Source organism: Pongo abelii, chromosome 11 (assembly GCF_028885655.2).
Source record: "Pongo abelii isolate AG06213 chromosome 11, NHGRI_mPonAbe1-v2.0_pri, whole genome shotgun sequence".
In the NCBI taxonomy this organism is placed as follows: Eukaryota; Metazoa; Chordata; class Mammalia; order Primates; family Hominidae; genus Pongo; species Pongo abelii.
The window spans coordinates 61,506,813-61,530,528 of NC_071996.2; the positions used below are offsets into that span (position 1 = coordinate 61,506,813).

Sequence of the window (23,716 nt, forward strand, 5' to 3'; positions counted from 1 at the left end):
CAAAGAAACTTAAAGTAAATCGTTATCTTACTGTGTTAAAGCACTCTTACTAATAACATGCGTGCTTTAGTACACTCTTTTGAAGCTTTCCTAATTTTATTGACTTGTGCCCATTTTAGAGTTTTTGGGTCCCTTTTTTATGGTATCTAGCACAGTACTTTTCCATTGAAAACATTTAATATATGTTGATTGAATGGCTTAGTATCTTTGTTTACAGTTTAAGTACAGTTGTCAGAAGTATAACTGATAAAATTTTCACATTTTTAATAAAGTCAGACTGGCTGTCTACTCTGTATCATTTTCATTCTCCTACTCCTCATTCCCCATGAAAAACTTCTTAAAGTTTAATGACAAGGCTCCTTATAGCTCCTGGAAGACAAATAAGGGAACATTTACAGGCTGCCTTACCTCAAATGCTCTTCATAGATTGGCTTTTTGGGGTCATATCAGTTAAAGCTGGCATAGGTTCTGCCTCATGCCCGTTCTACAGACTGTCCTGTTAACTTACTCTGAGTTGTCATCCCTCTTCTTCCCCTGGGTTTCAAGGAGGATTTTCTAGTTGTGTGGCTTTAGGAACTTGAGGAAACTTGCTAATCGTGTGCTGAGATCTCCCTGTATTGTAGTCTTATATGTAAGTTATGAAACAGAAATACCTATTTTAATGCCAGGAACAATGGCTCTCGCCTGTAATCCCAGCACTTTGGGAGGTTGAGGTGGGAGGATCACTTGAGACCAACCTGGGCAATGCAGCGAGACCTCATCTCTACCAAACCAAACAGAACAAAACAAAAATGGCTGGGTTATGGTGGCATGCACCTGTAGTCTCAGCTACTCGGGAGGCTGAGGTGGGAGGATCGCTTGAGACCAGGAGATTGAGGCTGCAATGAGCTCTGATGGCGCCACTATACTCCAGCCTGGGTGAAACCGTGTCTTAAAACTATTTCAAGAGGTTTGGTGAGGCTGGAGGCTCCTAATGTATATGATCTTTGTTCTAGCCATCTTTTTATTTGCATTCTGTCTCCAATGCGTAGCATCTAGTAGGACTCAGATACTCCCTCTTTTAAGAAAGAGAACTGGCTGAGAATGGTGTCTCCAATCCCATCTTAAGTGAGCACAGCTTGGAAGACTGTGGCTATTTATGCCTAGCTGTGCACAGTGGAGGCAGCAAGCAGGAGTCCCCAAGACATCCAGGACCAAATGGCTGACTGGGGGCATTGAAGACACTGACCCGGCTCCCTTCTCCATGGGTGTTGGAAATACTGCCCCAAGGGGATGGGGGTCACGATTAAAGGAGCTTCCAAATTGCTGTGAGTTCTTGAAATGTCTATGAGATGTGCCCATGTACTCTGCCGTCTGTTTTGTGTGACTTGCCAGCAGGATTTCATTTTCTGCACTCAATTCTCCTGCCACACCCTGCTATCCATGAGGAATGCAGTGGCCACGTTGCTCTCCAGGGCTTTGGGGGATCCTGCCAAAAGGCAGAGCTTCTCCACAGGGGCAGGGCAGCAGAGTACATATCACAATTCCTGTGAAGCTTTAAAAATTAGGATACTGGGACTCACTTGAGGAGTGCTGAACTAGAATTGGGGGGAGGAGGAGTCCCTGCTATATTGTTGTTGTTGTTGTTTTAAAGTTCCGTAAGAGGTGATAGTGTATATCATGAAGTAAGATAGCCACATATGGGCCGGGCGCAGTGGCTCACGCCTGTAATCCTAGCACTTTGAGAGGCTGAGGTGGGCAGATTGCCTGAGCTCAGGAGTTTAAGACCAGCCTGGGCAACATGGTGAAACCCTATCTGTACTAAAAATACAAAAAAATTAGCTGCGCATGGTGGCACATGCCTGTAGTCCCAGCTACTTGGGAGGCTGAGGCACGAGAATTGCTTGAACTCGGGAGGCGGAGGTTGCAGTGAGCCGAGATTGCACCACTGCACAACAGCCTGGGTGACAGAGCGAGACTGTCTCATAAATAAATAAAATTAAGATAGCCACATATGATGAAGAGTTTAAAGGATACATAAAATTAGTTACCAGAAGATCCGAAGAAATTGCCTGCTTAAATTCAGTGATGCATACAAAGAGTGAGTAGTATTTTTGGAGGAATATATTTCAGAAGCCTCAGATATTCAAAATTTTTTGCTTTATATTAGTGACAATTCTATAATAGTCATTAATATTTGAGATATTTAACTTTTGAAAAATATTTGTATGGGGAGTAAACTTAAAAACCTCTTTCTTAGCCTGAGCCGATGTTTAGGGGAACTTTTTAGAATTCCACTGACCTGTTTAACCAGTTGACACTGCCAACCCAAACATTCCCTTGTGCCATAATTCATATCGTAAAACTATTTTATAATTTTCACTTAAAATTGCATGTGATAGCATTTTCTATGATTCTAACATGACAAAGAACAAGAAAAATGACATGGAAGAGGAATTTACTAAATTCAACCAGAGTTTAGGCTTACTGAGAAATCCAGGTGGAAATCTGCTTAAATGGAATTTTACAATAGATTTGCATATTGAAACCAAGCCTTTCTTCCTGTGGTAACATGTTTCTCAAAGTAACATTGAAATAGCAATTTAAGTGTATTGCCCATAGAGATTTATCAGAAAGGAAATTTATTTAGAAAGTTGTGGGGTTTTTTTTCCCCCTTCAGTTTTTGTTTGGCAGAGAATTCACTAATTTTTCTCCTTCCCTGGGACCAACTTTAGAAAGTAGATAGGAACTTAATAGCAAAAATCATGTTAAATGGTTTTGTGGTTTTAGACTGCATCTCTCTTTTGCAAATTACTTTTCTGTGAAAGAAAACCTTGCAACGCATTGCTATTTGACATTTTATTAATTTGGTGGGTGTGAGGGAGAATGGTGATTTTCAGTTTTGAAGTTAAAGAATTTTACAATTTAGGAGGGACTGACCCAACAGGTGGCCTATCTCCTGGTTTCCTTGGCCTCAATAGAAACTGCCCTTGTCGATGTCGCAAATGGCCTCTGATCATTGAACTCTGCTGTCACTTGTTAGTCCTTGACATGACTTTTCCCAGAGTATTTCCCGTAGTAAATTTCCCGTAGTATTTTCCCATAGTATTTCCAGTAGGAATGATTCTACTGATCATTCCTCATCAAAGCTTTCTCTTCTGGGTTCCTATGCACCATTCTTTTCTTTTCTTTTTTTTTTTTTTTTGAGACAGAGTCTGGCTTTGTCACCCAGGCTAGAGTGCAGCGGCACAATCTCGGCTCATTGCAACCTCTGCCTCCTTGGGCTCAAGCGATCCTCCCACCTCAGACCCTCAAATAGCTAGGAGTACAGGCGGGAGGCACCAGGCCTGGCTAATTTTTTTTGTATTTTTTGTGGAGACGGGTTTTCACCATGTTACCCAGGCTGGTCTCAAACTTCTGAGTTCTAGCGATCCACCTGCCTCGGCCTCCCCAAAATGCTGGGATTACAGGCATGAACCATGGTGCCCCACCCCTTTGCACCATACTCGACTGCTTTGTTTTTACTTCTTTAATTTCCTCTTAGGTCCTGCTGTATCTGCCCTTATGTTCCTGGTTCATCCTTGGTGGTTTTCTTTTAGTCTGCTCAGCCTTTTTGGGGGAGACCTCAATAATTCTGTGGCTTCAGCCACCACCCACACTTCAGTGGACCCCCAGGTCTCTCTGAATTCATCCACCTCTTAGACAATCTTTTGGACATTTCTGCTTGGATGACTCATAGGTACTTTTAAATCAGGATATCCAAACTGAACTCATTTCCCCCCCCAGTTATTGCCTGCTTCCTGCTCCCCACTCCAAACCACTCACCCCAGCTTGTCTGCTTTTCCCATTTTGGTCATTGGCACTACTTTCTACCCTGTCACTCAAGCCAGAAATTTGTGATTCATCCTTCAGCCCTCCCTCAGCCCCATTTAAAAATTGCTGATTACATTTTATCTTAATTTCCTAAATAAAGAAGGAAAAGGCAAACTTAAGTCATTCCACTGTGAAAGAAAAATATCTTGGGTCCCCAAATCGCTAAAGCTAAAAGAAAATTCAATCTGGGGACTACTTAGGGCAAACCTGCCTCTCATTCTATTCAAAGTCGTCCCTCTGCTCACTGAGATAAATGCATATCTCATTGCCTTCTTTGGAAAGGCTAATCAGAAGCTCAAAAGAATGCGACAGTTGGTCTCCCAACTACCTGTGACCTGGAAGCCCCCTCCCCATTTCCAGTTGTCCTGCCTTTCCAGACCTAACCAATGTTCATTTTACATATATTGATTAATGTCTCATGTCTCCCTAAAATGTATAAAACCAAGCTGTGCTCTGACCACTTTGGGCACATGTCATTAGGACCTCCTGAGGCTGTCTGAAGGGCATGCATCCTCAACCTTGGCAGAATAAACTTTCTAAATTGAGACCTGTCTCAAATTTTGGGACTTCACACCACTAACATTTAATTATAAATGTTTAAAACTTATCACTGGGCCTATATAAACAAGTATAATAATACAACACATTAGTGACCATTTCTGTAATATATATTTCATGCTAGGTATAGTCCTACAAACTTGTCATGTTTTATTTCTGATTTTTTTCACAGTTATTCTGAGGGATGTCATCTCTGTTACAAGTGAAGAATCTAGGGTGAGAGAGCTTATGTCCAGGCCCCAGGGGCACAGGGCAAGGAAAGCACAGTATAGTTGGGGTTTATACCACATGGGCTGGTGTTGGCTGACCTGACCCCAACACCTTTGCCTTTGGTACCATGCCACCTTGTTTTGAGTTGTTTCTATAATGCCACAGCACTGTTGTAGATATCTGGCAAGTAGATTGGCTTTGGGGGGCAGTAACTGGTCTTGTTCATATTTGAATCTGTTAACGTATATTTTTTCTTATAATTAGTGGTAAAGACATGACTCTTGATGGTCCATGTTGTCTGTGGCTTCGTCTAGATACCAGCCCCGGCTCTTCCATGAACTGTCTATTAGCTGGGTGGCCTGAGACAAGGACAGTAGGATCATGCTGCTCGCCCTCAGAGGGTTTTTATGAGAAAGAAATGGAATGCCGTACAGGAAAGTGCTTTCAAATTCAGGGCATTTTTGAAAAGTTGTGTTCAATTGTGGGAATTGATCATTTGCTGGCTTACATGAGCCCTCTTTTATAAACGACAATGTGAACATAGAAATTTTCCTGGATTTCTGATGTTGTTGCTGATCATTCTTGCACAGGCAGAAAAGGCAAGAAATGACCTTGTTTATAGCACATATAGACCTAAATTTTATTAGTCCTTAGTAAAACTAGTTTAGAACAGGTAAGGATATGATCTACAAAAATCATACAGAACCTTTTTGGGTATAGGCGGGTGAACAAAAGCAGAGTCTACTGAAGTTGTTTTTTGTAGAGATGGGCTCTTGCTATGTTGCCCAGGCTGGTCTTGAACTCTTGGCCTCAAGCCATTCTTCCACCTTGGCCTCCCAAAGTGCTGGGATTACAGGCATGAGCCACCACAATTGGCCCTCTTTATTCTGTTAAATTGCTCTTGGGAGCATGGATGGACTTTTGTGCTGTACCACAATGAACTGTAAATTGAGACCTGGCCATTCTATATTTTGTTTCCTCATAGGTCCCTCCTTTTGCCCTGTTCTGAAAAGGAAATGCTCCTTTTTCGTCATAGGTCTCCCTCTTCCATCATATTTGGTTTTTAAAGTGTGTCTAAGGAGAGGGCCCTTTTAATACATATGTAAACCCAATCTATTATTGTGGAATTTAGAAATTGTTTAATTTTCAAAGTCTTGGTTTCTTATAAAATTGTCTTGTAAATTTGGGGGCAGTGCTGTGTATTTTGCAGTTGTTTTGACTGAACTTGACAGACTATGACGCACAGTAGGTCCTTGGCAGGTGGTAGCCATTACCATCCAAACTTAGTTATGAGAGACCTAAATGTTCAGATTTTAAAAGGGTTACATTGGTTTATGTTAAGATTCAAGAAGAATTTATGTAAGTGTTGTAGAAAGGGAGGGAGGAGAGTGTATAATAGCAGTGGTTCCTGGGAGTGTGGACCATGAGAGACTGCTTCATCATCAGCAGGGGAGCTGTACCCCAGACCTAAAGAACCGTCCAGGGTGGAGTCCAGCAGCCTGCCTCTTAACAAGTCCCCCAAGTAACTCTGATGCACTTAACTGGCCTAACGTTACACATTTCAGCCTGAAGTCCCCCAGAGAGATAGTGAGGACCTCCCCAGAATGGTGGAAGCGAATGGAGGGGAGCTGGGACTGGTGAGACAGAGACCCGTTTGGCTGTTTACCAGACAAGGAAGGGAGGCCATGAGAAGGAGGAGGGGCTTTGAGTCTGGTGAACTAAAAAGGATGGTGCTTTATCAGCAGGAACCTGGACCCAGACTAGTGAGTGGGTTTTGGAAGTAGGGAGAGGAAGATGGGTTTAGTTTTGGACATGATGAGGTATGTGAGCCAGGGCTGATGACGGCAAGTTGGAAATAAAGTTGTGTAACTGTAGCACAGATAAAGAATGGAGAAACAGATTTGTGACTTGCCTGCATAGAGGCAGCAGTTGAAGTGGGTATTCTGGTCATTTTTCCAACGATGATAGCACAGAGAAAAGAGAGCCAAGAATAGACTGATGTGGGATTGGGTGCTTGGGAGTACAGTATTTGTTTCTCTTTCAGAAGAGTAAGTGAAAATGCTTAGGAATACATAGTGACATAATTTTTGTGTTTAAGAGCCTCACTCTGTTACCTAGGCTCAAGTGCAATGGCATGATCAGAGCTCATTGCAGCCTGGAACACCTGGGCTCAAATGATTGTCCCACCTCAGCCCCCCAAAGTGCTGTGACTACAGGCATGTGCCACCACTCCCAGCTAATTAAAAAAATTTTTTTTTGTAGAAACAAAGACTCACACTCCTGGACTCAAGTGATCCTCCTACCTTGGCCTCCCAAAGTGTTGATTACAGGTGTGAGCCACCACACCCAGCCTGTGATATAGTTTTAAATTAAACCAGGTTACCAGAACAGCGTTGCAGTTTTGCCATTTATCTTTAGGCCCCATGCTGTGTAACAGAGACTTGTTCTTGAATGTCATTTTATCTGGAAATCCAAGGCTTAGGGTGCCAAGGCATGGTTTTAGTGCATGTTTTTCCTCCAAAGGAAGAAGTGGAATGAGGTGTTAAGAATTAAGGTGTGACCTGGAGCAGGCTGATGAGATTCTTTAAGTCTCAATTTCCTTATCTGTCGAAAGAGGATAATTATAGTTCCCACCTGGTGGTTGTGAGGACTAAACAGGAGGATGTCTGTGAAATAAGTTTCTCTACCTCTGCCATTGCTTTTGTGGTTGGTTGCTGGATTTGTGAAGTAAAGGTCTTCCATTTGTATCGATAAGTCTTCCATTTGTAATGATTTATGATATGAGGATTATAAAAAGTGATGTCAATTGGAGATGAATGCAGTTTTATAGTTTTCAGTGAATTATCAGTACATTGAAATATGGGCTTTGTTAGGTTTGTGAGAAGGCAAAACAGAGTTGGCTTGAGAAGTTTTACTGCATAAAAACAAGAATCAGATATTTTAAAAATTATTTTATATCCAGCTTTGTTGCAGACTCACATATTTTGCTGTACCAGGAAGATGTTTTGCTGAGACCGTGAAAACTTAGTACATCTGTGCAACATCTTCATTATATCTAGAACAATTTTACATCCACTGTCTCTAATTCAAAGCCATTCAAGAAACATGTGTCTTGTTTTCCACTGGGTTCTAATTGGGCTGTTTTTCCTTAGTGGGAGACATTTGGACCACACACTTACATTTAGGAAATAACTTGGTAACTGGGCTACATGTACAAGAGTGTATAAAGAATGTTCTCATTGTGGAAAAAGTAGCTTCTGCAACTCCCTATTCCTCCCCAAGAAAATAAAGCTGTGTGTATGTGTGTGTGCATGTGTTTTCTGTGCTGCTTCACAATAGTGATTTTTGTTCTTTAGGTCTGAGATGTTTCATACTGTCTGTGTTAAGAGAAGTGATGACAGAATCAGTGATCAAAGCTTTCACTGCAGAGTTACTAAGAGCTATAATTGAATCTTTCACTGGGTTTTACAGGAAAAACATCTGATGTTCATACATGGCACGTAACATACCTTCAAGCATAAGGCTTAAACTTCATAGGTTTGATTAGTTTTATGGGACCCCTACAAATAACATGTCATATCCACCCAGAGGAATTAACTAATTCAAAATTTAGTTGAAGTGGTGGTGTGTGTGTGTGTGTGTGTGTGTGTGTGTGTGTGTGTGTTTGCTTGCTGTTGGGTTGGGTTTGGATGCCTTCAGTTTGGTTGAGAACTACCACCCCAGCTCTTCCAGAACTGCACGAGGCTTGCACCATTCTGGGAAGTTTGGCTGCTGCCACAGCTGAAATACTGAGCCAGACTTAGGTTATTTTATTAGTCTAGAAAGAGTATTGCGCTCTTGCAGCTGTTCTTAACCATGAAAACAAAAACCATCTCGGTTACCCAGGATCCATGAGAAACTGGCAATGGCCCAGTTTAAGTCCGTGTATTTTGGACTCAGAATTATATTTATCTTCCTATGGGCATCCCCTGATTTAGGGCATGCAGATGGGGAATGGCCTGTGACTGTATGAGGCAGTGGGGCGGGAGAGGCCAAGCCTTGGGTACCACATTCACTAGGAAGCCTGATCCAGTTAACTGAAACACTGCAGTTTCCACAGCACAAATACTTTCAAAAAGAGTGAGGAGAGCGCCAAGAAAACAATACAACCAATAGCGTGTATTAAAAACACCTGTCTCAAATATGAAATGTGGCATTTTGTTTTTTCTACATTGTCTGTCACAGTAAATGTCTGGAGTCTTTCTCCTGTCATGCCAGGCCTGGTTTTTGTAGATAGTAATTTGGTGGTGATGGACATTCTTGATAAATAGGGCTTTTACAGACTATTCTGAAGATGAATCATGGGACTTGCCTTTAATTGCTAGCAGTGGCGTGTATGTGACATACTCGCTCCTGCTAATGTGTGCCAATCAGTAAGTTACTGTTTAATTTTCTGAATTTTATGGGATGATGCAGTAAGAAGGCACTCCCCAGAAGTGGGCCCCTCGATCTTGGACTTCTCAGCTTCCAGAACTGTGAGCCACATAGAAGTTTATAAACAAACTTCTATTGTTTATAAATTACCGTCTCCATGATATTCTGTGACAAAAGTACAAAATGGACTAAGACAAGGGATCTGTGAACTTGGATGGGTGGAGAAAAACTCAACTGTATTTTCACTAACCTCTAGCCAAAATATAGCCATTGCTTCAGTCATGAAAGTGGGCAACCAACCATGTAAGATCAACAGGACATGTAACTTTGTCACGTGGAAATTAACTGATTTTTGTATCATATTGTGGAAACAGTTTAAAATACATTTATGCCCATCACTGCTTTAAAAACTGCAGTAGTTATAAAACCTGCTGCTGTGTCTTATTTATGCGTTAAGCATACTTTAGTGTATCAGGTTTGCTTTTTGAACATTTTGCTATCTGTGTTTCAATATAATTAGTTTTCATTATAATAAGACTTTCTACTTAAAAATCATTCAAAAACACTCAGGGTACAGATTGCTGGAGCCATCCATGGAACTTAAAAGGTTACAGATTCATGCCTTGGATATGGCACCCTTGTGTCTTTCTCATCCTCATTTGAGACTAGATTTGTTAACATTAAACCTGAATCTTTTTTTTTTTTTAAAGTCTTAACATATTTGGCCTTTGTTTTCTAGCATGACTTGTCTGTGACTTTTATCATCTGGAGCTGTGGTATTCCCCTTTTGGAGCTGTTGGAGTTAATTAAAAAATTAAGCCTTCAAGTCCAACAGAGCTTAAAGGAAAAAAAAAGAGAAAAAAATAGTCATTGTCCTTGCCCATATGCCCTTTCTCACAGGCTTCTGTGAGACTGCTTACTGCAACCAAATGTTTATGGCCAAGAATGGTTTCCTTTACAAATTCCAGAGGAGAGCGCAGTGATGCATATGCTGATATCATTGCTTTAGCTATGGGAAGAGATGATGCTGTGTGGCTTGTATGAATTTGATTCAGCTCTCCACTGCAGTATCACTGCAGGCATATCTTGGTTTAATTTAGAACTTGATATCCAAGGTTAAAACCTCACTAAATTTATTAGACTGTATAAAATTGCCCAGAGAAAGACATTGAGATCATCAGGCCATTTCTCACTGCATCCTGTCACCGTGTAACAAGCTCTATACAATTTATTCACAAGAAATGAGGCAGTTTTCTGAGTTTTTCGTGAATACCATAGTTGCTAACTTCTGGGTAAGTGTTAGGAATAGGAGCAGCATTGTTTGTATGACAAAAAGGTGTCTGTCTCCCCAAATCCTCCACTTTGGCATTGTAGCCCAACTCCCAGGGTTCTCCCCCTGTGGGCTAATGAACTCAAGAGCTTGCTCATTTTGGCATGTGTTCTGTTGCATGGTGCCTCCAGGTCACACATGGACAGCACTGTAGTTTGAAATAACTGATAACTCGGGGGACCGTACTGTAGATGTCTCTCAGTGGAGGCAGGTGTTTTTGTTTTTGTTTTTTTCAGGATAGATTTGCAGCATGGGATGCTGCTCTAGGAGTGAAGTGTGTGTGAGCCGTGTGTATGTTTGGCCAAAGCCGATTTATCTTTTCCACCTGTTGAGCAGCTTTGCCTTTGACTCTCACCACTCCCTGGGGGCTGGTCTCTCTTCTTTTCAACTGAAAGGAGGCCTAGTAGACTGACTGCATGGTCAGGCTGGGGATCCAGACTGCCTGGATGCACACTGAGCTGTGTGACCCTGGGCAAGTCACTAGCTTGTCTGTGCCTCTGTGGAATGGAGATTAACAGTACCTTCTTCAGTCGGTGGTTGTGAGGATTTAATGAGTATATGCATGCTAAGTGCTGAGAACAGGGCCAGGCATATGGATAGTGGTAAATAAGGGTTGCTGGCTGCACATTAGAATCACCTGGTGAAGTTTTAAAACTCTGCGTGGGTATTGAGAACTCCAATCCTAATGAAATTAGGGCCTGGGGAGGTCATAACCTTGTTCAGCAAGTGGAGGAGGGTTTTTGATGTCTTATATTCTGGGCATTAAGTGAGAGATCCATCTGTCAGCTACATAAGCAAGAGATCATTCCGTGATGAATAGCTGCCTTTCACAGGCATCTTTGAGGCTGTCTGACCCTTCACTTTGAGGCCAGATCCAGTGCAATTTAAAAATTTTAATTTCCTTAGGTTTATAATACCAAATTTCATTCAACTGGCATTGATTGAGAGCACCTTTTAACACTTTTTGAAAATGTCTTTTCTTTTCGTAGTAAAAGCTTATCATGCATACAGTGGCCTCCTCTGAGGTTCCTTTTTCATCTGTGGTGATTGTTTATTACGTACTGTGCTTACAGTGGTCTTGGGAACAACAAAGTTTCCCCCTTGAAAATTATAATGCCTACAGGCGGAAGAGACCTGAAATTATCCAGTCCAGCAGGAAAGGGAACAGTATTCTTGGTGAAATAACAACTTGTCCAGAATCACTTTGTATACACAATGCCTCTACCTGTATTCTGGGAGTTGCGATTGCACATCAGGAAGGTGGGCAGTGTAAGTTGGGGATTGTAGCTCTGTTGTATGACACAAGTGGGAAACAACAGGAAGGAGAAAGGAAAAGAGAATGTAATTCTGAGTGTGGTTGTTGTGGAGCTAACTGCCATAAGGAGGATTGGGACTTGGGTTTCCGGTTGCCCTAAACCTTTCACAAGGAAAGTCCCTATGGCCCTAGCCACGCCTTCTACAGAGTTATGTGAGAGGAGGAGACCACAATCAGACCGTGGTTCATACTCAAACCCCAGGTGGTTCTCCAGGAGCTTTTTAGCTGCATGGCTACTGGGGCCCTGAGGTGATGCTGGTATCCATAACTGCTACACTTTCATCCTCATGCAAAGCCTCCCTTTCTTTGAGGCGTGTATTCTGTGCTGTCCTGATCACCTCCCTATTCCCCCTACCCTCAGTTCATTGAGGACTTTGGAGGCAGCTGTTCAGTGCCTGAGCTTTCAAGTCAGGCCTAGGTTCACATCACAGACTTGCCTTTACTAATCCTGTGGGCTTTATCATTGTCTGGAATTGTTCCACATCCAAAATTTAAAAATTCTTTAAAAAGAACCAGACTCTTTTCAACTTCTTCATTCATTTATTCTGACTGTGTTTGTTCTTTGATCTCTTTGAGACACCATACTTTTTCTCTCTGGCTATCCTACCTCTCAGGGCTTCATTCCCTTCCTGACCAGCCTTGATTTCACAGCACACCACTCCGAGCACTCCTGTACTGGCTCCTGCACTGTGAACTCCTGATCATTGATCAGATCCTGCATTCTCTGGACCATCCCTGGATGGTTCTTGGGGCTGAGCGTCAGAGAAGGGAATTGCACAGCATAGCTTGCTTATTTATTTATTTATTTATTTATTTATTTATTTATTTATTTATTTTAGCCCAAGCGCTGTTTATTTAAAAGAACAAAAAAGAGTGGAGGCCCCCTAGGGACGGGATGAAACAAAACTAGCAGTGCAAGTCTGCCTCTAGCTCAGCATAAAAGCTTGTTGCCCCACTGGGCCATTTTGTTGTTGATAGGCATCTTCAAGAAGCAGTCAGACTGCATCTAGGCAGCAATTTTCTCCAAAGCCTCAACGGCACATGAAAGCCTTAAGATGTGGGAACACATCCAGGCACTTGGGCTCAAACATGCGGTTCTGATCCAGGATGTCATAGATGGGAAAATCCACAAAGGTGAGCTTTCGCCTGCAAACCATGAGAATTTCTCCCAGGAACATGGAGAACTGTTTCAGTTGTTCAGGTAGCTGTTCCAAGTACTGAGGTTTCAGGGTTGGTTTTTATTTATTTTATTTATTTATTTATTTATTTTTGAGACGGAGTCTTGGTCTGTCGCCCAGGCTGGAGTGCAATGGCATGATCTCGGCTCACTGCAACCTCCGCCTCCCGGGTTCAAGCGATTCTCCTGCCTCAGCCTCCTGAGTAGCTGAGACTACAGGCGCCCGCCACCACGCCCAGCTAACTTTTTGTATTTTTAGTAGAGACGGGGTTTCGCCGTATTAGCCAGGATGGTCTCGATCCCCTGAACTTGTGATCCACGAGAAAAGAGAGCCTCCCAAAGTGCTGGGATTACAGGCGTGAGCCACTGCGCCTGGCCAGGTTTCAGTTTTTCGTGGTCAGAGTTGTAACAGCACTGTATCAGTTGTGTGCAGAAACTGGGTGCTTGGTTCTCTAAAATGTCCGCTTGAATTTTTTCAGTCTTACCACACACGTGCTTGACAGCAGTGTAGCACAAGATGGCATTGCTCTGGGTGACCTTGTTCTTCCCATCCATGAAGTTGGGCGGATTAGGAAAGTCCAGGTCTAGCTTGAATATTACATCCAGCCATTGGCTTCAATCATAGGAGTTTCCCGGCATGTGTACCATTTCTCATAGGACATATCCGTGAACTACAGGAGCAGGCAAATGGTGTGTGCCAGCCCGCAAATATTCCACTAACCCAGAACCATAGATGAGTTGCACGATATGATGATGCTACTTGTGAGCCTTCGAGGATAGGAGCAGTTTCATAATCGGGTGTTATGCCCTGGTCTGCAGCCTAGTTTGGATGATCAGAGCTGTTCAGCGGTCCGTTTTATTGTTTTTGGTTTTTCTGAGAATCTCCTTCTGTTGCCCAGGCTGGTCTCAAAGGCCTGGGCTCAAACGATCCTCCCAAAGTGCTGGGATTACAGGCGTGAGCCACCATGCCCAGCCAGCTGTCCTTTTAATCTCTTACTTGCCTTCCTCTCATCTACAGGGCTATCCTGAACCTTCACTGCACCTCTTACCTTCCTCTCATCTACAGGGCTATCCTGAACCTTCACTGCACCTCTTACCTTGTTTTTACCTTGTAGACAAAATGGAGGCATGACTGTTTTTAGCTTCCTGCTCATGTTTGTCCACATGTTGTCTTCCTCCTCTATCAGATTGTACTTGCCTTTGTGTCCCTTGTTGTTTGGCACAGGGTAGCAACGTACAAATGTATGTCGAATGAAAACCTGCAATTGCTAACCCACCACTCATTCCTTAATTGGAAAATTAGGTTGTAACCCAATTTCTGCCACTTGCTGGTCCAAGAGAGCCAGGGCAAGTTTCTCCATTGCTCACAGCCTGTAGAAGGGTATTAATTTTACTTAAAGTTATTAAAGGATAACAGTCTGTTTTTAGGTACAATAATTCCCTTTGAGAATTATAGATTAAAATTATGTTTCTCCACAACCATTCATTGATGTTGAAATTGGAAAACAAATACTTTGCTGGAGTGGGGAGCAAGGCAGGGTGTGACCATTCAGAGGCCCAAAGCCTAGTGAAGGAAGCAGGTGTATAAACAATTAAAATAAGATGAAGAAGGCTTCTAAGATGAGGCGATTCTATGGTGTGTTTTGAAGTGGGTGGGCTTATGAAATTTTTTTGCTTTCTCTAATAGATCTAAACATCTATGTAAATACCTGGATGATATACAGTACTAGTGACAATATTGGAGTTTTGTCTTCTAGTTAGCCGTGTTTTGCTGATGTGGTAGGGAGGTAAGTCTCAGCTAGGGAGCACACAGGTGACAGGGAACTCCTGCCTGTAAGTGAGCAGGAGCTCTCTGCAAGACTGAGCTCTGCCTTGCACAGTAGCCATTGGCCTGGGAGACATCATGATTATTGCTGGAAATGCTGCCCTTTCTGAGCCCTTCCTTTTTTGAAGGAGAGTGTATTGATTTCAGATTTTTGGCTACTGTCTTTGCACTTATCCCTTCTGTGTGCCTATTTGAAATACCCAAATAAAACCTACCTGCAGCCAGTGCTTCTGAAAGCCTGATATTTGAACAGATCTTACTATGTTAAATGTGCACTTCTTCATGTATACACCAAATTATTTTGACCCTAAAGTTGGGAATTAGTACTTGATACCAGAATTCTTAAATTATTTGTCCAAACTCCTTGTTGGAAGAGAATTGCCATTGATTTTGATTTCCTTTCCATAATAACCCTGCCACTCATTTAAAGACTTTTTTTAGTGTTTGTTTTGTGTAAGGTACATTGCTAGATGCCATGGGGGATTTGTGGAGTTCAACATTTTTCACCATAATTTTGATCTATCATCATATTAGAACAAGGCAGGATATAGAATTAGAGAAAACATATCTTTTGACCATTGTGGCCTGAGAAGGCTTTATGGAGGAGATGGTGTTAGAATTTGGATTGAACAAATCCCTTTACAGGTATATAAAGATGGCTCTCGTACTTAGAAGGAAGCAACTTCTTTATCTTCTCCAAAAGTGAAATTTTCTTTCTGCCAAGTACTTATCAAACTACTAATTTTCTAGTAACTTGAAATACTGGCTAAGGTAAGGTGTTGTGTTTGTTTGTTTGTTTTGGTAGAAACTCTTCCTGAAACAACCTGTATGAATGTACAGAATATTTTAAATATAGGTGGAAGGTGATTTCACCACAATAGTTCCCACTTAATTTTGGTGCATCAGAACTTAAGCATTTGATTTCCAGTTTCATGCCCAGAACTCTTTTAAATTCATATTACTTGTGACTGTAAATTTACTATGCTTTTTAATAACTCATACTTAAATCTGAAGTCTTTTTGCTTAGGACAAAACTATAAAGAATAGAATAGTAGAATAGAGGTTCAGTTTGTAGAATGGGTTGTTGAATAAAGAATGAATGGCTGGATCTATGTGTCTTAGAGAATAAATTATAGTTTAATGTCATATTTTCTAGCTATGCAAATTAAGAAAAACCAGGCTAGGTGCTGTACCTCATGCCTATAATCCTTGTGCTTTGGGAGGCCGAAGTAAGAGAATCACTTGAGCCCAGGAGTTTAGAGACCAGCCTGGGCAACCTAATGAGACCTCCATCTCTATGAAAAAATAAGCAGCTGGGCTTGGTGGTGCATGCCTGTAGTCCCAGCTACTCTGGAGGCTGAGATGGGAAGATAGCCTGAGCCTGAGAGGACAAGACTGCAGTGAACTCTCACTGTCATGGTGCCATTGCATTCCAGCCTGGGCAACAGAGTGAGACACTCTCTCTAAAAAAAACAAATATGTAAAAAAAAGAAGAACCAAAGGCCAATTCTTTACTTATGACAATTATTTACGGGTTGTTCTAGCCATCCCCTGCACCCTGACACACTTTTCTGAATGAAGCATCTGGATCCTGGAGAAGTTCCATTAGTTGTTCCCAGTCATATGGCAAAGTCTCTGTCAGTTCTTAGGATTTCTCTACTAAAGTGGGGGAAAGTGTGAGAGAAATCCTGGAATGTAAAAAACTCATCAAGGGCTGGTTTTTCCCAGCCTCCTAGGATCTCCTAGGAATGGTGAGACATGGCTCTTGCTTTCAGGAAATTTCTGTGTACAGGGTTTTCCATGAGTTTCTAGCTAACAGCCAGTGCACCATCTAGCAGACATCTTTGTGTGTGTGTGTGTGTGTGTGTGTGTGTGTGTGTGTGTGTGTGTTTTGGTCTCTTACGCTTTGTTTTTTCTTATTTGCTTTAGTCTGTATTATTTATTTTGTAGGTTGCTTCAGACTCCCTGCTACCACCACTACTTTCTTGTGATAAACTGTATGTTGCTAATATGAAGAACAGTTCTAAAGGTGTTGTACAGAAGGCATGACAGTTAGGTGAGTCAGACTAACTAGGTTTTAAGAACTTTTCAAGCTCCTAACACTGAGGATGTTTTTGATGCTTCTTTGAAGCAAAGAAGAAAAGTGTCTTAATTAAATGTACCTTAGTTTACAGTGTTTCACTTGTAAATGTTGCTACTCTGGCTTTATTATTTTTGACAAAAGCAGCATCTTCAGAGAATTTTGCTTTGAGGCCGGGTGGATAGTTTGATGGGAGAAGCTCCTTCGTTAGAGCGTGCACAGAGCATGTGTGTTTAGGTATTTGGGGTAACTGGACTGAGGTTTTAAGGTTAATTCAGATGTGGATATGAAGAGATATTGCTAAATGCAGCATTTTCCTCCCTAATATCTCATTGTCTGATGTCACATGGATTTAACTGAATTTTCTGGCATTCCTTGCAAGTGTGAATATATAGGAATGTTCTTAGTATGGCTAATTGCTTGATTTGGAGGAAATCATACATCTTTGTTCATTGCAGCCTATCAACAAATACTGAGAACAGGGTGGGTGCAAAGCCTGTGTTCTGGCTTCTGTTTGTATCTGTTAAAGAATAAACATAGTCCCTGCCCTCAGCTCCCAGATTTCACTTGAAATTGTGTAAATAGGCAGTATGGCACTCCAGAAGAGAAACATTTTACTGCTAGTACTCTTCTATGATCTCAGACAAGGTGGTCATAGTTCTGATATTGCCATTGTGATTACAGACTGAAATAGATTTTGTCTTGTTTTGGAATCATCTTACTATTTTGTCTAGGGTGCTTTTTGTTATATTTTATATGCCAACACAACATGCTGTGCAGAATTCAAATACATAATGTAGAGAGGTTGTGCCTGTCCCCAAAGACTTGGTGTGCTGAAGGAGAAATTCCAGAAGTAAAAATAAGCTTTTGATAGTCTGTTTAACTTCTGGGGGGCTTAAAAGAAGAATCTGTGACATTTGGAAAACTTACGTGTTGAATGATAGTAGAAATTTAGGTGATTTCAGGCCATTGGCCTTCTCGGAGTAATGTTACCTATTCACCTTTTCTCCTCAATGAACATTACAGGAAATTTACTTCTATTAGTCAATTTTAGTTGTAGTAACTTTTAGTTGTAGTAACATAGAGGCTGGTCTTTCCTTTTGTTGGGGCTCAGGACAGGATACGCCCCAATATGGCACCTTGGCATATAAGAGAAACTGCAGAAGAAAGGAGGTCCGTCTGACCTCCGCTTGCCTTTCTCCCCTGAAGCATGGTCATCAAGGAATTCTCTGACCTATCTCACCTGACAGTGAGTTATAAAACCCTCATTCCAGAGAGGTCCTGCCCTGTACCCAGAGGACAAGAAGAATCTGGACAAGCAGGCCTTGCTAAGGTCCCCCACCCCAATTATTAGTCCTCATTCCCTTTTTGTTCAATCATGCTTCTACGTGGCTGTCCATTCTTCATTGTACTTAAGCGTAAAAATTCAGTTTCCTGAGTCTCTGGATCCTCATTTCTGAAGGCTCCTATGTCATGCAAAACTTTGGTTGAATAAATTTGTTATGCCTTTCTCTTGTTAATCTTTTTGTTATAGGGGTGTCAGCCATGAACCTTGCCATGGGTGAGGAAAAGATACCTTTTCTCCCCTACATTCTGTTTCTCAAAAGTATATAATGGAAAGAAATGACATCTGACGTTCTTTACATTTTCAAATTCTTATTCTTAAGTATTTGAGTTCAACAGTACCTTTGTTCTACTTGCTGTCATAGAGGCTAAGGTTTTATGGGGCAGAACTTGAGGGATTGTTTGGTCAGTGTTTGAGTTATACCTGTGCCTTTGGTCTATAATATAAACTAGGCCGGTGCAGTGGTTCACACCTGTAATCCCAGCACTTTGGGAGGCCACGGCAGGCAGATCACCTGAGGTCAGGAGTTTGAGACCAGCCTGGCCAACATGGTGAAACCCCGTCTCCACTAAAAATACAAAAATTAGCTGGGTGTGGTGGTGGGTGCCTGTAATCACAGCTACTCAGGAGGCTGAGGCAAGAAAATTGCTTGTACCCAGGAAGTGGAGGTTGCAGTGAGCTGAGATTGTGCCACTGCACTCCAGCCTGGGCAATAAAGTGAGACTCCTTCTCAAAACAAACAAAAAACGAAACAAAAACCACACACATACACATATATATAGTAAAAAAGAACACTATTTCTTATGTTTTATCGTATGATACTTGTCCATAAGTACTTCCTTACCATACAGTATGTTGGACTTGTCATTTAATCTGCTGAGTCTGAATTACTGTGTCAGAAAGGCTGGTTTGCATCATTTCTATTTGGTTCAAGTCCATGACAACTCAGTGTTCACCCTTTTAGGGGGAAAATGACAGTAGTTGAAGTTGCTACTGGAAGGAAGTGTGATGATGCAGAAGAGGAGAACCTGCTGGCTGCCTACACAGGTGGGCTTCACCGTGCCATTTCCATTGAGGAATTTACCACTGCCTTCCCTTTGGTCCTCAGAAACTCAATATTCTCCGTGTCTTAAATGGATGGGACTGGGCAAAGTGACTCCCTTTAATAAAGCAAAGCTCATGAGAGCTTTTGTTTAAAGCTGGAGTACCGATTTGTTAATTTATTCTCAGAATTGTCTGTCAGCAAGCCAGACAGTTGTGTGAACTGGACCAGCACACTCTCTCCCTACTATTTGCAGACTAAGAAAGGAGCCAAATTACGAGGTGCCTCTCAGTGTGAACAGAACCAGGACAAGAAGTAGTTGTATCATGCCAATGTGTGACAGCACCTAGCTCCAACAGCCCAATGTGTCCATTTCCAGAATTGGATGTAGGGGTATGTGTTTATAAGTGTGCAGATACCGGATAGTCTTCTCTGGAGTGTACTGTCATCATTGACCCCTAGGGCCTATTCCTATAAATGCTATTTCTGACCGTCCCCCTTTCGGTGGGCATAGCCTGTATGTCCATTGGTGACTGTTAAGTTCCAGTTATGGGTTTAAGGCCAGAGACGATTGAAACTTCCGGGTGACTTTGTATAGCTCCACTCTCATCTGTGTTAGTTTCAGAATTTAACTTGCTGGGAAGACTTACTTTTTTCCTTTCCAGTCTGGGGGAGGGGAGGATGGTTCCTTATTTTTGCACTCGGGTATAATCAGTTAAAGTTGCTCCAGGTCGCAGATTGAATAGCTTTTTTAAGAATATAAAATTTAAGCTATTTCCCTCGAGTTGCTATTTATGGAGGAAAACAGGAACTGGAAGAAATATTATAGCAGATATTTGATAGCCTCTTTCACTTAAGACCACTGATGTGGAAGGTGTGTCTATCCTGAAAATAGCTGAGTGCCCCAAAATAGGAAAACAGGGTGTCTGGGATGAGATACCAAGGTCAGTGTCAGCTAGTCCTTGCCCCATGGGATGCCTATTCTGAGTGGCATAGTAGGTGTGCTGCCAACTGGTGATGACCTGGGTGATTAATCAGGAGCAGCTCATGGATGTGGTGGGGCCTGAGCTTGGTCAATGATCCAGGTAAACACACGGCTCTGCAAGAGTTCACCAAGGCTTCGTGCAAGGGACCTTGGATGAGCTTTTGTGGCATGGCTCTGTCAGTATTTTTCTCTTATTTTTTAGGTAGTTTTTGCTAAATTATAAACCCCAAAGTTGGTTGGTTGAAGAATATTTCTGTGTTTACCTATCTATTTATTATTAACTTTTACTGCCATTTTTTTATACTACAGTATTTTTCATTGTTTCTCTGAAGTGTGCTTGTTAAGAGAAGTTTGTGTTTTCCATCGGTTCCATATGGAAACTATTGCTGCCTTCCAACTTTAGTGTTTGCCCTTTAGGTGAAACCTAAATTTTTTCACCAGGGTTTATTCAAGCAGCATTTTCAAAAGCAGAATTAGGCTCTAAGCCATGCCCCTTCAGTATGTAAAACTTGTGTGTAAGATGATTTTACTCCGATAACCTTCAGTATGGCTTTTTCCAAATTCTGCCTAAGATACTATCTTTCTAGTATCACTCAGTTTTGTTTGATGGTTGTTGCCCAAAGCTTTCATTGATCTGTGAGGAGAGACCGGCCTGGTGGAGGGGAGGAAGGTGGTCCTGCTGGGCTGCTGCAGATTTGGATTCTGGCCCTGCTGTTAATTAGCTGCTTGACCCCTGGCAAGCCAGCCTCCCTGGGTCTCTGTTTCTTCATCAGTAAAACAAAAGGCTTGGGAAAACAAATACAGGCTTGGACCAAATGATAAGAAAGGTCACCCTGCCTTTTTATGTTGTGTGATTCTATGAATGGCAACACATTGGGATTCCTTACCCTTCTCAATGGGTCCCACAAAACTTCTGCTTACTCTGGGGGTTGAGAGGTGGTGTGTGGTGTGTTACACTGAGGCCATTTGAGGCATTTGTGTTAACTAGGCAGATATGGGAGCCCTCCTACATAGGAGTTTCTCACTCCTTGCCTCCCTTTCTCTGCTCCCCTCCCCTTCCCCATCCTGGTTCCTCCCCTCCCCACCCCTTTTCTTGCCTGTTCAAGAGAGACCTGCTTGCCTTCTGCTTCCCTTAGTGCATTAATAAAGGTGTGATGGGTAACACAACCCACTAAGATTGGTTACCATCTGTGGTTGTTCAGCCATCTCATCTGAGTTAGTGGGGAGAGAGAGCTTAAAGGAGACTGGCTTCATGATGAAATAATGGTCCTTTTGTCTGTCTCTTGCTGTAGAGATGGTTTCGTGTTTCATCTTAGGCCTGGGCCATTGTGGTGTTTTTACAAGCTCAGTACAACCCTGCTTAAAGATACAGCCTTTTCTTTAAAGGATTTGGCCATAGTGCCACAGGCCTGTTCTACTTACTTCCCTTCCCCACCCCAAAGTTATAACTTCCTATATATAGTAAAAACCCACTGTAGTGTGTGCTGTTTAATTGCGTTCTCTGATCAGGGTTAAAATGTGTTCCCACTGTATTTATTTTGCGAATGTTTATAAGATATGCCTCATTTCATAACCTTCCAAAATGTTTTCCTTGTGATTATATAATTAGTAACACCTGTAAAACATTGCCTTTAACCATGTAGCTTCTTTCATTATCTTTTTGATTCCATGTTCTGGTGCCGCCTTTTGATGAACTGGGATTGGGAAACTGTGCCAAATATCTTGCTGTACTGTACCCAGGTTTAGCCTCATAACCTTAATTAGATGTGGAATGCTGAGAATGCACTGTTGTTTTTTTTTTTTTTTTTTTTTTTTTAGCTTTTCTAACAACAGTGAACTTCTGAGCACTTCATTAAAAGTTATAGAACATTCCTTGTGTCTTCAGCATTTAGTTTCCCATCATAGTTTATTCATAGAAAATTAATGTAAGACTTAAGGTACCTTACTATTAAGCGGTCTGTTTGTTTGAACACAAGTTACCTCTTTTGTCAATACACAAGTTATATTCCAACTTTCAACGTTTAATTCCTCTTCTCTCTGTTCCTTTTCTCTTTAGAAACAAGTGTTGAAAATGTTAAAGGCTGTGCTGAAGAGGAGCCGAGAGGGAGGAACGGGAGGCAAGAAGGAAGCAGGTATGTGTACAAGAATGAGCCCAGCCATGGACAGCAGGCAGCAAGCTGCTCCTCACCCCAGCCGGATGGATTTGTTGATTTGGGAGTGGGTCAGAGAGGGTTACCTGGGTTAGAACAAACAGTGTGCTGGAGGCTATGAGAAATGAAATAGGCCAGACATGGTGGCCCACACCTGTAATCCCAGCATTTTGAGAGGCCAAGGCAGGAGGATTGCTTGAGGCCAGGAGTTCCAAAACCAGCCTGGGCAACATAACGAGATACTTGCCTCTACAAAAAAATTTTAAAAAATTATCCGGGTATGGTGGCACATATGTGTAAATCCTAGCTACTTGGGAGGCTCTGGCAGGAGGATCTCTTGAGCCCAGGAGTTCAAGGCTGCAGTGAGCTATGATAATGCCACTGTACTCCAGCCTGGGCAACAGACCCAGACCTTGTCTCTTAGAAAAAGGACAGGAAACATAATTTTGAGCTTTCTTATGAGAAGTGACTTTGAGAATTGAGTTTGGGTTATAACCAAATCCTTTCCCAGAGACTTTAAAGGTTCATAATTTTAATAGGTCATTCAGATCTGGAGGGAGTCAAAGTTAAAGACATTGAGGGATAGCAGGTGTGTTCAGGAATTTGGTTTCTAGAAATCCCATTCCCTTTCCCACATGATTACATTTTATATGTTTGACCAACTGCTGGCTGACTGGTCCTCATCTTTTGGAGTATCAAATTTTATTCCTAACAGGTGGAGCCCCACTTAATGCCAGACTGCTTGTTTTCATTATAATGAGAACTACTTAATTTGGCTTGAATTTCATTCTTGTTTGTAGAGTTCTGGTGCATATTCTCACTGTGACTCTAATAGCGTTACATTCCTTGTGCTAATCTATTCTAGGATTATTTTGGTGAATACTCACTGGTACACCCTTTTTCTCTCGCTAGAAAAACTATATATTGACTACCTGTATTGCACAATAAAAATATGTTAGCATGAATTGACTTGCCTGAAATGTTACGTTTCACTCTGTAAACCCATGTTAATCCAGTCTCCTTTGAGAATGACTGGTTTTCTGAGTTACTATGTCAAATAACGTTTCAATTTTAATTTCTGTTTTAAGAAGTATGCTTATTACTGAAGCATCACAAAATTATGGTTAACTCTTTAATTCAAAAGATATTGCAGTGCCTTGTGATAATATTAATGTCTATTGTTTCCATACTTATATAAGAGAATAAGTGGATTTCTAACGTTTTTGGTTATATAGAACCTAGACAAAATTCTGTTTTTTGCTAATTTATTGCTAATTATCCCTTAAACCAAGTCTGCAAAATGACAAACTCACCTTAAAAGTAGAGCCTTTATTGCAAGGGTGCTGTTAAAGCTTCTCATCAATGCCTGGGTGAGCAGACACCAAAGAAAAGGAGAAACCAGTTTTTAATGACCTAAACAGAAGACCATAGTTA

General features: G+C 41.7%; 1 protein-coding gene and 1 pseudogene across 14 annotated transcripts in view; one reads left to right on the forward strand and one right to left on the reverse strand.

The window, feature by feature from the left end:
• Positions 1-23,716, forward strand: part of TANC1 (tetratricopeptide repeat, ankyrin repeat and coiled-coil containing 1) — a 262,694-nt gene that overhangs the window by 74,182 nt on the left and 164,796 nt on the right. For 13 of the 14 annotated variants that reach the window (XM_024243336.3, XM_054548917.2, XM_054548921.2 and 10 more), the window contains one exon: positions 22,189-22,264. In XM_024243336.3, the coding sequence (XP_024099104.3) occupies positions 22,189-22,264 (76 nt within the window). Of the gene's footprint in view, positions 1-16,630; positions 16,737-22,188; positions 22,265-23,716 lie in introns of all 14 variants that reach the window. The other variant, XM_054548920.2, reaches the window with a different exon arrangement.
• LOC103889968 (glutathione S-transferase Mu 3-like) lies at positions 12,512-14,139 on the reverse strand (annotated as a pseudogene).